Consider the following 15,187-nt stretch of genomic DNA (forward strand, 5'->3'; position numbering starts at 1 on the left):
GTAAATCCCATCAGCTACATTTGCTCTGGGTCATCTTGGTTAAGTGAGTATTCAAAGTCCTGGCCCCCTGGTTCTGTAGCCACTTCAACATACCTATTACTGGCCAAAATTCTGTTGCTTAGTGTAGAATAAGCCCATTGACCCAATGGAGATTCCCTGAGTCAACTTCTCTGTAAATTCCATTGATTACAATGGGTCTACTAGTGATATACTTTAGTAAGTTGCAGTTAAAGGAGACCCATTTCGATCAAGGAACATATAGAGGTGTTGAGTCAATGAAGCCTGAGTGATTCAATGGGCCTACTCTAGTACAATTTATTACACAAAGCAACAGGATTTTGGCTACTATATGTTGACAAGCATGCAGATATTCACATTTTGATGTTCAGCCATTAAGGAATAGTTGAACATCAAAATGTGAGTATCTGCATGCTTGTCGAGACATCCTTTATTAAAAGCTTCTCACAAGCTCTCAACTACCAGTATGCCCTTATTACACCTCTTCACTGTCTCATTTAACATTGCTTTCATAAAGCCCTTGTTCAGACAGCAGAAATAATAAATTTTTGTGCTTGGGTAGCTTAAAGGAACACATTCTATTTTATCTTTTAGAGACAATTGGGTCAAAAATAGATTAAATAAAGGTAGATCTCAGAAAAATACAGAGTTGCTTTATGTTGGTCAATCAGAGCAGAGTGCTGAGCTAGATGGACAGCAGCCTTTCAAGGTGTTCAGCACTGACCCTTGCTATCATTATCTTTTTAAGCAGAGATGTCTGCAAGAGCAGTGTGTACCCTTACCACCAAACTATGGTCACTGCAGCTGAAATAGGAATAGCAGCATCACAGTTACTTACATCAGACTGTTTAATTTACAAAACGCTAGTAAAGAGAATAAGTAATTTTAGACAAATGATAGCTTTTGGATGTAAATTTTACAAAAGAAAAAACCCACATTGCTCATTAATCTACTTGTTTATAATCATGACCATTCTGACCAATTTCACATGCTAAGATTTGTTCCCCTTTTATTTTAACACACACATTTTAGGAAATGCTGCATACAGAATATTCATGTGAACTTCAGCTACTTTTTACAGACTATAAAAATGCTACAAAGTCAACAGGAACATGCTGAAGAGCTTTCAAATGAATCTCACAAGGCATAAACCCATTTAATCCGCAATATAGCCCCCTTATTTGAATAGGGCCACTTTGTGGTTAATGAATTTGAAGTGAAAAAATAATCTTGCTCAGGAAACCTTGAGACTGTATGTTTTAAACTGATGTTTATGCAAGCATTAGTTCATTTTAAATCATTTTGCTTTCATCACTAGCAAATCTTGGGGACCATTTTGTTTTTCTTATCTTCCAAGCTTACCCTATTGGTAGTAGGTTCTTTATGTTGTCATATTGAAAGTGATGAATCTAATCCATTAACAACTCTTGCTCAACAGCCTCATTTTTTATCTCCTACAAAATAACCTGATGGCAACCTGATCCAAGCTACTGTTGGATTTATGTCCTGTGCCAAAGAAATAGATTTTAGAGTTATTTGTACTGTTGGGCTAGAAGCTACAGAAAAGTGTTTTCATTCTAGTGCCAGACATTAATTATCTGGACTGTAAACTTGGACTTACATGTCAGTTAAAAAAACTGAATACCACAAAGGATTTTCATTTTGTAGGCAGATACCAGTAAGCTACACCTGAGATTTAGCAGTCTTTGTGACTTGGTATCAAGTTCTTTTCTTTAAAAAGTGTAAAGCTTCTTCATAGACTGCACTGAAATGAGGGACATTACAAAATCTTTATAGGTTCACTAAGTAAAAATAGATTGTTTTTCACTCTAAGGCATGAATGAGTTAATAATATACATCTATATGTGCGCGTGCACACACACACACCCCTTGTGACAGATGTCACCATTCAAAAAATTTAGAATGTACAAAAATAGTTTCAAAAAACAAAGATATATGAAGATCCTTTAGGCAGTTCAATGATTCCTTATCCAAGAAAATACAGGAGCCACAGACTTGTACTTAGAACATCAATATATTTATGGTACTGCAGAGGCTACCAACTAGTGGCACGATCCAGCCAATACTTAAGCACTTTCAAGTGATTTTAAAGGGAGACTTAAACACATATTTAAATTCCTCCCATTGAAACCAAAAGGATTTCAAAGTGCTTAACTCTGTTAGGCCATTACCTCCATTTTTATTTTCACATTTTTAGTTCAAGACTGAAAAAAAAACTACAGTGAATTAATATTCAAATGTGAGTCATCCCTTCAGACCCATGCATCTGATTACACATGTAATCAAGTCTTAACATTTCACTAGATGAGTACTTGAGGAAATCTAAAGATTTAGATAGTTCAAAGCCAAGCTGGTTCTGTCCATTTCACATGAAAGTTACTCAAACAGTTCTTTACGCACGTCTTAAGATCTGTGGCTTCCTAGAAGTCCAAATATTTGCAGATTTCAAGCCATGCAGACACGTCCTTGATACATAGGTCTTAGCTGCTGCCTTAATCAGACTTATCCTTTTTCTTCCCTGTCAAAGGCACTTTGCTTGTGATAGCAGATCCTACAGCTGTAACACCTCCTGTCACAGCAGATACACTTCCTTTAACCAATCCTACTCCCATAGAAGGCACAGCTGTTACTGCTGTTTTGGTCACTTCAAAACTTTTCCCTCCTATCCATGCCACACCACCAATGGTGGCACCAACAGCTCCTTTTGTTATGCTGAAGAGCCCACCAGTCACACGAGAAAGCATGCCAGGTTGCTGCTGTGGATGATCTTTTAAGGAATCTGAGAACAAGAAAGAGTAAATATTCAGAACACATTGAAAAGTTCAATGAACAAGTACAGTATTCTCATGACATCACATACATTACACAAATAAAATCCTGTCACTTAGTGTAGTAAATTGCATTCAATTAGGCTCATTGAATCAATGGAAATTTGGTGAATCATCTCTTCCATAGGTTCTACTGATTCAAACGAGCCTACTCTTACTGTGACTATGCTAAAGTAAGCTGCAGTTAGATTACGCCTATCTGAATTAATAGAACAAAGGAGTTGACTCACCAAATCATTACTGATTAAATGGACCTACTTTTAGTGTAATTTACTTTGCTAAGCAACAGGATTTTGGCCCCTATATTTATTAGTTAGATTTATATCCAGCCTTTCCAGTAGCGAGTTCAGATAGCTCTTGTTTTCCTCATTTTATCGTTACTCTCTGAAACAGATCAAGCTGACAGCATGACTGTCAGGGTCACCCATGGATTTTAGTGCAGAGGTCCCCAACCCGCAGTCCGTGGCCTGGTGCTGGTCTGTGGCCTGAGCCGGACTGGGCCACAGAGACAGACCTCCTCCCCACCCCCCCACACTCCCCCGCACAGCCTCTGCGCATGCGCCTGCACCCACGCAAGTGATCCCCCAACCCTTTGTGCATGCCCACGAGTGCTCCCTGCACCGCCCTTTGTGCATGCATGCATACCCCCACACGAGTGCTGCACCATCCTTTGTGCATGCACACCAGCGCACACCCCCACACAAGGACCCTCCCGCGCCTTTGTGCATGCGCACGAGCAAGGGGGGTGCCCTGCCTTCTCCAACCAGTCCGCAGGGTTAAAAAGGTTGGGAACCACTGCGAAGTCTCTGTCTAACACACTGATCTAGGGTGAGCCACTTTGGGCCATTATATCTGGCTCTGCCACTGCTGGCTATGTTACTTAGGGCTGACTGACAAGTCCAACAATATCTGGGGAGCTACAATTCTTATCTACTACACCTCAATGGCCTTTTTTACTTTTGCAAATGTAGCCTAATATTAAAACACAGATTTTTTCAGAAAGAATTTTCCATTGTGGCTAATTACTAAACTTCTTGAGCCACTTTTCCCTTTATCAAATATTTGGAACCCCAACTTCTGCTTCATGCGACACATAAAATAGATGAGTGTCTATTTTAGCACAACACAACACAATTTCAAACAGTCTCAAAATGTTTCAGCAGTACATAGGCAACTCCTTTTAACCAAGCCGTTCTAACAGCTGATCTAATTTAAAAATATTTCCAGAATTCTGCAATCTTGGGCATTTATTTGTCTATACAGTGGTGCCTCACTTAACGGATGCCCCGTTTAACGACGAATCCGCATAGCAATGCGGATTTTGTGATCGCAAAAGCGATCGCATTGTGATGTTCCCTATGGGGGAAAAGGCCCAAATGGGGCCCATAGGCCCCATTTTCCCCCAGCCGACCGGCGGAGGCTTTGGAAGGACCACGGGGGAGCCTTCCCTCACGGTCCTCGCAAAGCCTCAGCCGGCATTTTCCCCCAGCTGACCGGCGGGAGCTTCGGAAGGACCGCGACCGAAGCTCCCGCCGGTCAGCTGGGGGAAAATGCCGGCGGGCACTTCGGAAGGACCACGCGCGATCCTTCCGAAGCCCCTGCCGGTCAGCTGGGGGAAGGCCCCATTTTCGCACAGCTGATTGGCGGTTCCAAAATGGCTGCCGGATGAAGAAAATGGCCACCCACAGCGTTTTCGCACCAATTCCTCGCTTATCCTACGGAGGATTCCCGCTTAGCGGTGAGTTTACCCCCCCATAGGAACGCATTAAACTCCATTCCTATGGGGTTTTCCGTTCAGTTTAGCAATGTTTCCGGATAGCGACATTTTTCCTGGAACGGATTAACGTCACTATGTGGGGCACTACTGTATTTTATGTCAAGCTTATTTTATATCACAACACTGTTCAGAGTTATTATTTTAAAGATTGTAATATACAAGTGAATATTTTATTTCATCTGTTTAAAATGTTAGGATACTTCACCTAAGATGTCCATTATTTATATTTTAGCAACATATGTATAATATGCAAATGATTTGAGAGGACTGGAATCATTATGCCAGAAAAGTAGAAAACTTCTAGACTTTTTATTCACTAGAAGAGTAACTGAAGTTCTGGCTGCCTGTTGCCCGGTCCTCCTAAATGCTCCTCCTTATAATAGCAACAAGCTCATTACTGCTGACAGACTTCATGTTTGTGGAACATACTTTGTTTTTTTTACTAGAAACAACAACCAGAGTTTTATGCAAATTGTATACACTTAAGTAAAGAATCTTAAGCTAAGAATGTACTTGATGTGACAGGAATGAATGACCCTTCCATGCAAAAATCCAGTCCTGGTTAATTCTCCTTTTATTCAGGTTAATTATCCTGGTTAATTCTCACTTTTATTCAGCAGTACAGTTTGCAGGGGTGTCAGTTTTGTTGCTGCCATTCTTAAACACTGCATCAGTTAGCTCGACAAGAAATCCATTTACTGAAGTAATCTTTAACAAATACCTATTAGCTATACCTTACTAAGACATTTTAACTTAAAGAATTACATTCTCTCTCTCTCTGTCTCTGTCTCTGTCTCTCTCTCTCTCTCTCTCTCTCGTGTTCGTAATAATTATACAGTTATAGAAATTTACCTTCTGGTGGCACATCATTAAGATATGGGGGAACATCCTGTTCATTTTTGTCTGTTTGATTCATTATTGCCTAAAAGGAAAAAGAAAATATCTCATATATTATACAGTCCCATATGCAATTAGCTTGCTTACTGCCAGAATGTTTGTGCTATCACCATTTTGTTGAATGGTCAATATTAATAATACAGTTATAACTTTCAGTATTTTCTGTATTTAATTTCCCTCAGGCATCACTGTCTGCACTCCAGTTCAGTTCAGTACAATCCAGTACATTCTCTACCCTATGTACTGAATATATACCTATACCTATTCAGGAAAAAAGAAAATGTAGCACCTTAAAAACTGTTATATTTCAGTGTGAACTTCTGCAGATTCATCCAACTTCTTCAGACACACTAGGTTATAAACCACAGGTTATAAACCACACAGAAGGTGTGTAAAAGCAGGGTAATCCTTTAATGTGTCACACATTTTTGTTTTCTTTCTTTTTGCGGGGTAGGGGTCTTAAAATGCTTGCACAGACTAACACAGCACTTCCATAAATATATACCCAAGATACTACATAACATTTCATGAATCTGATAAAGTGGTCTATAGTCCATAAAAGTCTATGCTACAATCACTTCATGAAGGGAGAATCCTGTTTGATTTTGGTGTTCACAAAACCAGTCACTGTGCAAATAGAAAGATATATATAACAAGTTATCTAGCATATCTTTGTGCAAGTGGAATCCCCCTTTTCATTAATAGGTCAGCTGCACAGTCTCCACTCGGACAAGTTAAGGCTAAGCAAATCTCCTGCCAGGAAGTGTTCCACTCTGCCGATAGTCAACAGGATATTATTGCCTTTGGTGATTAAGATACCAAAGAGTTCTTGTTTTCACAAAGGCATACACTTTTAAAGAAGCCCATTTTTCACCTGCACCCCATTGGGAAAAAACAATTCAACTGAATCCTAATATTTGCTGAATTAGCCAATGATGCTGGTGTGTAACAAATGGCATGCCCATGCAAAAAAAAAATCACAAAATATTATTTAACAAACTGATGTACCAGCCAATAATGCTACTTTCTCTGTTAAGTACAAACATGCTATTTTCAATTTGTCAAGATACAAGATTTAATAAAAAAGGGGGGGCAGCAAACAAAATATCATTAAACTGAATGAAAGTACCCTGTTTCCCAAAAATAAGACAGGGTCTTATATTACTTTTTGCTCCAAAAACGCATTAGGACTTATTTTCAGGGGATGTTTTATTTTTTCATGTTCAACCATCTACATTTATTCAAATACAGTCATGTCATGTACTGGTTGCTGCACAATGGTGGAGGGCAGGGTTTCACTTAACTATGGCTTATTTTTGTAGTACACGCATCGTGAAATATACTAGGGCTTATTTTCAGGTTCGGTCTTATTTTAGGGGAAACAGGGTATAACACATGGATTTAGAGACAAAGACAATTTTTCCTTATATTATTGTAACAAATGTTACAATAATATAAGGTATTATTGTATACCTTATATTATTTTGAAATGTGTACCACAGTTGTGAAATGTGTACCACTAGCCACTCTAACATGCTTATAAATACAATATTTAAAATTAGTATGACAAACTCATCATTAAGAGTAACAATCCATCAATCAAAGGAACACATTTCATGCTATCCAACATTTTAATGACTATATGTTGTCCTAATGTGATTTAATGCATTTATTATCTCAGGCTGACTTACTTGTGCCATGGTTCTAAGGCAGCTGAATACAACATCTGTTGAAGTCAGTGGGTTTTACTTTTAACTACTGTATATAAGGCAGTGTCAAAAGCTTGAAACCACATACACACATACCACACCAACTCACCATGTGGAATCATTACAAGCAAAGTTGTATTCACATCTCATTCACAACTCTGATATAACAGATTTAGTTCATGAGGGACACACCAACTTGCTGACATGTTCTGTTTTTTAATTAGAACAATCAAGATCATGTGGAATTTTGCCAAGAGATCTGATAGATTCCATTTAGAACAACCACATATTTCCTACAGAGTTGGCTAGTTACAGCATTGATCTCCACTTTGCCTTAGCCTGGCATAGTATCAAATTGCTTTCTGAAGGTGCCATTTTAGAAGAACAAAATGTATACTTTCAAGATGGCACAAATTAACAGATGCTTAAAGCTGATTTTTTAACCCTCTACTATCCAACACCCTTCAGACTTTTGCTTTAAGTAAACATTTCCTCATGACATTATTGACCAACAAACTAACATTGATCATGGTTTCACCAGCATGTGGAGATATTGTAGAATATGTATCTACTTCTAAACATTAAGACGTTTGAGCATCACAGTGTTTGTTTTTAGCACTGCTGATTACCTGCAACCCACAGCTTCTGTCATTTAAGCAGAGTTTGAATGCTACCTGTTTCAGGTTTTAAAAAGAAATATATGCACATTAAATGTATATTTAAAAACTGAATTCAGTCACATATTGAAATAAAGTAGCTAACATACAGACTGCCACTGATATCTTTCAAGAAATATTCTACAGTATTATAGAATTAAACAAACATCACACATGAACTACATACCTTTTTAATGCTCTGCTATATGTCTTCAAAGTGCCAAGATCAAGTTCTCTTCTCCTTTTTCTTATAATTAAATGGCAACATCTACATTAATAAATGAATTGTTAAATTTCAAAGGGAACAAACATTACCTCACTCTAACAGATACAAGCATTACCTCAGCCTAACAGATATTGTACCTTGTACAATAGCAATACAGGTCTAAGACATTTCTGCAAGAAAAAACAGCTGACCCCATTCAAGAAACATGATGTATACGTAATTGAGACAATGTGTTTCCTAGAGAAGCAGTGGTTCATTCACTATTTTAACATGCATGTTTAAAAGATGAGATTCCTTCTCTCTGGGGACCATTCAATGTCTTTATAAAAAGACAAACGCAAGAACAGGCAATACCTTTATAGGTCACTAATTAAAAAATTTATTTATTTATTTATTTATTTATTGGACTTATATACCACCCCATAGCGCTACAAGCACTCTCCGGGCGGTTTACAATTTTAATTATACAGGCTACACATTGCCCCCCCCCCAGCAAGCTGGGTACTCATTTTACCGACCTCGGAAGGATGGAAGGCTGAGTCAACCTTGAGCCGGCTACCTGGGATTTGAACCCCAGGTCGTGAGCACAGTTTTAGCTGCAGTACAGCGTTTTAACCACTGCGCCATTTATATGCCTTGGTCCTGTCTTGGGCCCCGCTCTTTATTTCCAATTCCGAGTCCTTTTGGGGAAAGGGGTGGCATGGCAGAGCCTGGGAGCCTTCCATGCCATGCAAGAAGAAGGGGAGCATGGGTTGCAGAACACACACACACACACACACAAACAGAGGCAGACACAGAGGGGCCCCCCCAGCCTGACAAGGGGTGCTTCTCTCCCTCTCCCCTCCCCACCCACCTGGACCCCTTTCCTCCAGAGATGGGGGGTCGTATCCTGACCAGGTCCCCGTCTCCCTGCACCCTGGGGTCCCCTCACCCCTCAACCCCCGTCTCCACAGCCCCCCCTCCAAGGGGCGGGACTGCCTTCCCGGCTGCGAGCTTTCATGGGTAAATCCCACTTCTTCAAAGCAAGTACCAAAAGTCCAAACATTCATGGCAAGATGGGACTTGCCAGGAGGCTAAGAGACATCCAACTATTTTTCCTAGATAATTAACATGAATATGTGTTTATCCTTGTTATTACTATGCAGTTTCCATGTATATACTCATTTTTAGCTGCTGCATGTATGTTTCTAACACTGAACATTCCTGTATAAAAAGCTGTATGATCCCTACCTATATATCACTATATGCAGCAAATGTGCATGCACCTATTTAGCCAAGATAGCCTGACATCTATTGGGTCTTCTCATCCTATACAAAATACCTTTGTATTCCTCAGAAATGACACTGTAAATGCTGAGTGAGTGGAACTTCTTAACATAAAGCAGTACCCTATACTATAGGATTCAATAAACAAAGCCACAGCCTTGAGTTTGCAAAAGCAGAGCACAGCTGTTAAAAATCACTCATTCATAGGGTTGCCATGAGTGTGAGACAACATGACAGGACACAACGCAGGATGGGAAAGGGCAACCTGTGGCTCTCCAGATGATGTTGAACTACAACTCCTTAACAGCCCTATCCAGCATAGCCAACTGTCATGGGAAATACTCATGTTTTCTGAATGGAATTACCATAATATAAAGGTATTATTTCTTCATGAATCTGCCAGTTAGTGCAGTCATGAACAAAACAGTGAATACAGCCCAATGACTAAGCATCTTGGGCTATGACCCAGATGATCCTTGGTTCAAGTCTTGTCTCTGCCACAGAATAAGTGACATGAGAGAAGTTAGCCTAAGATAATGCCAAGTGCTCAGATCACTTAGAAAGCATCATATAAATGCCAAATATTGTTACTATTTTAAATGGCTTTATTGGTGTCCAGCACTTGCTAGGAAATACTTTTCTTCACATTGGCAAATGAGTTGAATACCATGCCATGCAACAGCATGTGCTATTTTTATCAATTCCGTAACTGGGCTATTCTGAATTAATTGCTTATTGCTCTTTTGCAAACTATCCCTCTGCTGATATTAATCTGACCACAAATAAAGATCATATTCTATATGGCATTGCCCACAACATTTCTCCATGCAGACTGTTTTCATATTTATAAACAAAACTCCACTAAGAGCCTAGAAGGGAGAAACTTAAAGCCACTAGAGTAGGCCAATTTGAATCTATGGAGCTTACAATGGAGTTGACTCACCAAATCACCACTGACTCAGTGGGCCTGCAGTAGTGCAACATATTATGCTAAACAATAGGATTTCAGCCTATGTCAGGTCAACCTCTACCAACATTCAAAGTGGCCTAATGCTCTTAACAAGCCCTCTCTGCTGCTGCCTTCCTCTCCAAAAACAACATTGGCCTCCCCCATTTTATAATGTTGGCACAGCAGCTTCTCAATTATGTATTAATGATCTCAGCACCTCTCAGAACCATACTTTTGTCTGGCTCCAGGTACTCAGAACAGTGCTGCAGCAATGTTCTAGGCAGGGCACGTGCATCTCTACACACTGCCAGTGTCGTACAGATTTTGTGACACAGGAAATGGGTTAGGTAGCCAAGAGTGCAATCAACAAAACTGTAGAGAAAAATCCAGACATTTAAAAAGAATTTATTTCTAGATAAGTGGGTGGGTGGGTAAGGACACATTGTTTTAGATAATTCGATGCCAAAATGAACTGGGGATAGTTTCAGCCTATCTTGCTGCGCTAACAGAGTCACTGTTTCTTTGCAATAATTTGTGCTTATGGGAATATTCTGTGCTAGCTAAAGAAACAGTCATACTGTATCAGGACAGTTTTTAGAACAGGAAAAGCAATTGGCTCCTCTCAATATTCCTCTGCAAAGGCAGGTGACTTTCATCATTGACAAAGACTCCCTTTTGCCTTGTCCTCCTCTTCTTCCATGTCTGATATTCTCCATTTTCATATGCCAAACAATCAAATAATATAAACATAATTTATATATGGAAATTAATACTTACTAAATGTTACTTCATTTGGAATTCCCACTGTGATTTTCTACAGAAAACCTAAGAAAGTAACACGCTATTAATATTTATACACAAGTTTCTCAAAATACCACTATGAATTACACATGTGAACTGCAACACCCCCACAAAGAAATATAAGTAAAATATATTTATGCAGTTCATAAAGAATCAGAATTAACACAATGCTTTGAACACATAAGAACTTCTGTTTAACTACCACTTAAAAACTTCTTTCTTTGATGAATAAGTACTAAACTCCAACTAAGAGGATATATATCAATCCAGACAAGTTTAACTTCACTTAATAACACGTTCTCACATGACAGGCCAACAATGTAAGATAAAGAGTAAATTTAGTTCTTGGTGTACTTTTAAAGCAAGGATGGAACAGGAGAAAAACTAAAGGGTTTGCAAGGGACAAAAGAAAAAGGCTCTTTTTAGAGTCAAGACTTTGCAGAACATAGCCACCTAGAGTGGCCTTACAGGCCAGATAGGCGGGGTATAAATCAAATAAATAAATAAATACTGAAGAATATCTCAGAAGATATTGCTGAAACCATATGAAGCGAAGGGTCCCCACATCCATCTCTTGGAAGAGAGGTTTCCATTTTTGTTTTAGAATAGAGATGGTCCAGGTATAATCTATTCTTAAGGCAGAGATACCGGAGCCATACAAGCTAATCTCCACATAAGCAGCTAGACTCTTAAAAAAGGTTGGTCAGCCATCATCAGTAATAGTTTTTAAGTATGAAGCATATACTTTCGGTAACAGCAATACTTAATACACATTTACATACCACATACAAAAGCAAACCAACATGCAAAGTACACCTTCAGAACAACAAAATTACTACAATTCTGCATAAATATTCTCAATAATTTGTTTTAATGTCACAAATACTGTAATAATGACCCAACCACCCACTACAGCTGGGAGTGGGGGGGAGGGAGAGGAAACAGCCTGAAAACAAAGTCACAGTAGGTCTATATGCAGAGACTTGGAGAATCAGCTACTTCTACTACATAGAGCTCTAAATAGGAATCCTGCAAACACAAAGAAAGAGTCCATGGATGGATCCCAGCAGTGACGTGGCAGGGATGTAACCTAGAGGCACCAAATGCTGTTGACGTGCCTGCCTGGGCTTTTCCCCCCCCAACCTCCTCGAAGAATGCGCCCACGTCTTAACATAAATGCCTGTTGCCACCGGACCGACCTACGTATCTCCTGCCAAGAAAATACTGTACTGGCGACATCCAGCACGGTCTTCACCATCTCCCTCCCTCCCATCCACCTTCAATGACAGGTTTCCATGCCATCTGCACTCGGAATTTCTAGCTTGCTTTTAAGGAGTGAATAAAGTGCGAGAGAAAGGGCTTGCAGATATCGCGTCCCTTCTCGTCCCCGGAGGTTTGCTATTACCAAGCTTTTAACAGCCCTGCAGAAAACAGGTTCTCAAGGGAAGGATGGTGGATATTTACGTCATGAACGTCAACCCCTAACGACGTTTACGGGGACGTTTGGCTTTAAAGGCTCGGTTCTCGTGGCAGATTTGAACCATTTTAGATTTTATCTCCACGGCTTTAATCCTCTGCACGCTTACCCGGGAGTGAAGCCCTAAGGAGTAGTGACGGACTTAATTCGGAGAAAAACACGTACAGGGTTGCTCTGAAAACCGTTTCGAAGGCAGGAAAGAAGTGCAACAGCTCCTCCTAGGCAAACCTACACTCATATATATTTTTTAAAGCAAGTCACTCCCTCTCCATCCCCCAACCTCTGTTTCCCTTCATACCCCCCTAAAAAAAATTATAAACAGAAACAGAAAAACAGGCGGGAAGGGGTATGTGTCTCCTCATGCAAAACGGAGTTCCTCAGGTAAATTTAGAAGGGAAAAGCCGCCCTCCAGTCAGTCACGGCCGCCCTTCCTTAGCCGACTTCTGGAGGTGCCCCCTCCTCATAACTGAGGCTCGCCTCTTCTCCTCCTGCTCCCCCCTCTCCCTAAGCAGGCAAGAGACCCCCCCCCAACTCCAATAAATTGGGGGGTCGAACTGGAGCGGTCTCCCTGCTCCCACCCACCCCTCTTGCCTTCCTCCGCGGAGGCCAGGGGGTGGGGAAGATGCACGAGTCCACCCTCCCGCCTCCCTCCCTCCCTGCAAAGCGGGCAGCGAACAGGCCGCGTTTCACGCTCACCTTCACGGCCCACTCGTCCGGCCGCTCGGGTCAGTCTGGCTGACGGCTTCGGAAGGAAGGCGCCTCCGGGATCCCGAAGCAAACGCCGAGCCCCTCTCTCTGCCTCGTTGCTGCGGCGGCGGCTGTTTCTTCGGTGCCTGCCGACGTGGCGCCCTACGCACCTCGCCCTGTCCCCGCCCGAAGAGCCCGCCTCAGGCCGGCCCCCAGCGCCCCCGCCGCTCGGAGGGGCGCGCAGGCGCTTCGTTCTAGGCCTAAGCGTGTCTGTGGGTCGGGCCGCTTCGAGTTTTCCCCTCAGGCTTCCCCCAACTACCGAGGAGACAAGTGAAGGGAAAGGATGGATGAAGTTGTCAGCGTCGGTCTAGAAAAGAATTCTCCGTGAGCAATTCTGCACACGCATACCCACTACCTTGCCGTCTTTTCCCTTCCCTCCATCAGTAGCTGAAAAGACTGCTAGAGGTGTGGGTACAAAATACATTAATTATCTCTGAATAAACAAATTAGTCCTTAAAGTGCCGCAGCACTTTCATTTTTAGTTTTAGGTTTGCTGCACATATTTTCTAGGAACAGTGTGCGTACAGTACTGTATTGCCAACTTCTCAACTAGGTTACCAACAGTTACCTCCTTCTCAACCTGGGTTCCCATGTCTTTAAAATACAGTATACATGAGCAGTGCAAAGTCTAGAGACAAACATGTTCCCTGTGAAGAACCTACGCCAGGGAAACCAGTGTGTTGTGAGTTTGTGCTAGCGATTACAAAATGCGCCAACAAGGCAGCCTTTGCAGGGAAAAATTGCAACAATATCAAGGTTGTTGGCAAGTCTTTAGGTTTGAGTCCCAAGTCTGAGTCTGGTTTGTTGTTTAGTAGTTAAGTCGTGTCCGAATCTTCGTGACCCCATGGACCAGAGCATGCCAGGCCCTCCTGTCTTCCACTGCCTCCCGGAGTTTGGTCAAATTCATGTTGGTAGCTTTTATGACACTGTCCAACCATCTCGTCCTCTGTAGTCCCCTTCTCTTGCCTTCACACTTTCCCAACATCGAGCTTTTCCAGGGAGTCTCCTCTTCTCATGAGATGGCCAAAGTATTGGAGCCTCAGCTTCAGGATTTGTCCTTCCAGTGAGCACTCAGGGTTGATTTCCTTCAGAACAGATAGGTTTGTTCTCCTTGCAGTCCAGGGGACTCTCAAGAGTCTCCTCCACCACCAGAATTCAAAGCATCAATTCTTCGGCGGTCAGCCTTCTTTATGGTACAGCTCTCACTTCCATACATCACTACAGGAAAAACCATAGCTTTAACTATGCAGACCTTTGTCGGCATGGTGATGTCTCTGCTTTTTAAGATGCTGTCCAGGTTTGTCATTGCTTTCCTCCCAAGAAGCAGGCGTCTTTTAATTTCATAGCTGCTGTCACCATCTGCAGTGATCATGGAGTCCAAGAAAGTAAAATCTGTCACTGCCTCCATATCTTCCCCTTCTATTTGCCAGGACATGATGGGACCAGTGGCTGTGATCTTAGTTTTTTAATGTTGAGCTTCAGACCAATTTTTTGTGCTCTCCTCTTTCACCTTCATTAAGAGGTTCTTTAATTCCTTCTCACTTTCTGCCATCAGAGTGGTATCATCTGCACATCTGAGATTGATGCTATTTCTTCCAGCAATATTAATTCAGCTTGGGATTCATCTATAATCCAGGTCATGTTAGCAATTTGGTCTAGAGTTCCTCTGCCCCTTCAAAATCCAGCTTGTACTTCTGGGAGTTCTCAGCCCACATATTGCTGAAGCCTACCTTGTAGGATTTTGAGCATAACCTTGCTAGCGTGCGAAATAAGTGCAATTATACAGTAGTTGGAGCATTCTTTGGCACTGGCCTT

General features: G+C 41.3%; 1 protein-coding gene across 3 annotated transcripts; it reads right to left on the bottom strand.

Moving 5' to 3' along the window:
* Positions 1-848: 848 nt before the first annotated feature.
* On the bottom strand, positions 849-14,213 carry TMEM263 (transmembrane protein 263). Of its 3 annotated transcripts, none has more exons than XM_020803651.3 (5): positions 13,322-14,213; positions 11,125-11,172; positions 8,094-8,174; positions 5,497-5,566; positions 849-2,818 (listed from the first exon to the last, which is right to left on the bottom strand). In XM_020803651.3, the coding sequence occupies exons 4-5, from the start codon at positions 5,558-5,560 to the stop codon at positions 2,532-2,534; spliced, it is 351 nt and encodes a 116-aa protein (XP_020659310.3). In that variant the 5' UTR covers positions 5,561-5,566; positions 8,094-8,174; positions 11,125-11,172; positions 13,322-14,213; the 3' UTR covers positions 849-2,531. The 3 variants fall into 3 exon arrangements, with proteins under 3 accessions (XP_020659310.3, XP_020659312.3, XP_078232331.1); XM_020803653.3 differs by lacking the exon at positions 13,322-14,213 and adding an exon at positions 12,735-13,229; XM_078376205.1 differs by lacking the exon at positions 13,322-14,213 and adding an exon at positions 12,554-12,626.
* Between the last annotated feature and the right edge of the window lie 974 nt (positions 14,214-15,187).

This window comes from Pogona vitticeps, chromosome 5 (genome assembly GCF_051106095.1).
Source record: "Pogona vitticeps strain Pit_001003342236 chromosome 5, PviZW2.1, whole genome shotgun sequence".
Taxonomy (NCBI): domain Eukaryota; kingdom Metazoa; phylum Chordata; class Lepidosauria; order Squamata; family Agamidae; genus Pogona; species Pogona vitticeps.

Coding starts and splice junctions, on each gene's coding strand:
- TMEM263 (XM_020803651.3), bottom strand. CDS start 5,560: ATGAATCAAACAGACAAAAATGAACAGGATGTTCCCCCATATCTTAAT. Junction 2,819..5,496: donor TAATGATGTGCCACCAGAAG/GTAAATTTCTAT, acceptor TCTTGTTCTCAG/ATTCCTTAAAAGATCATCCA.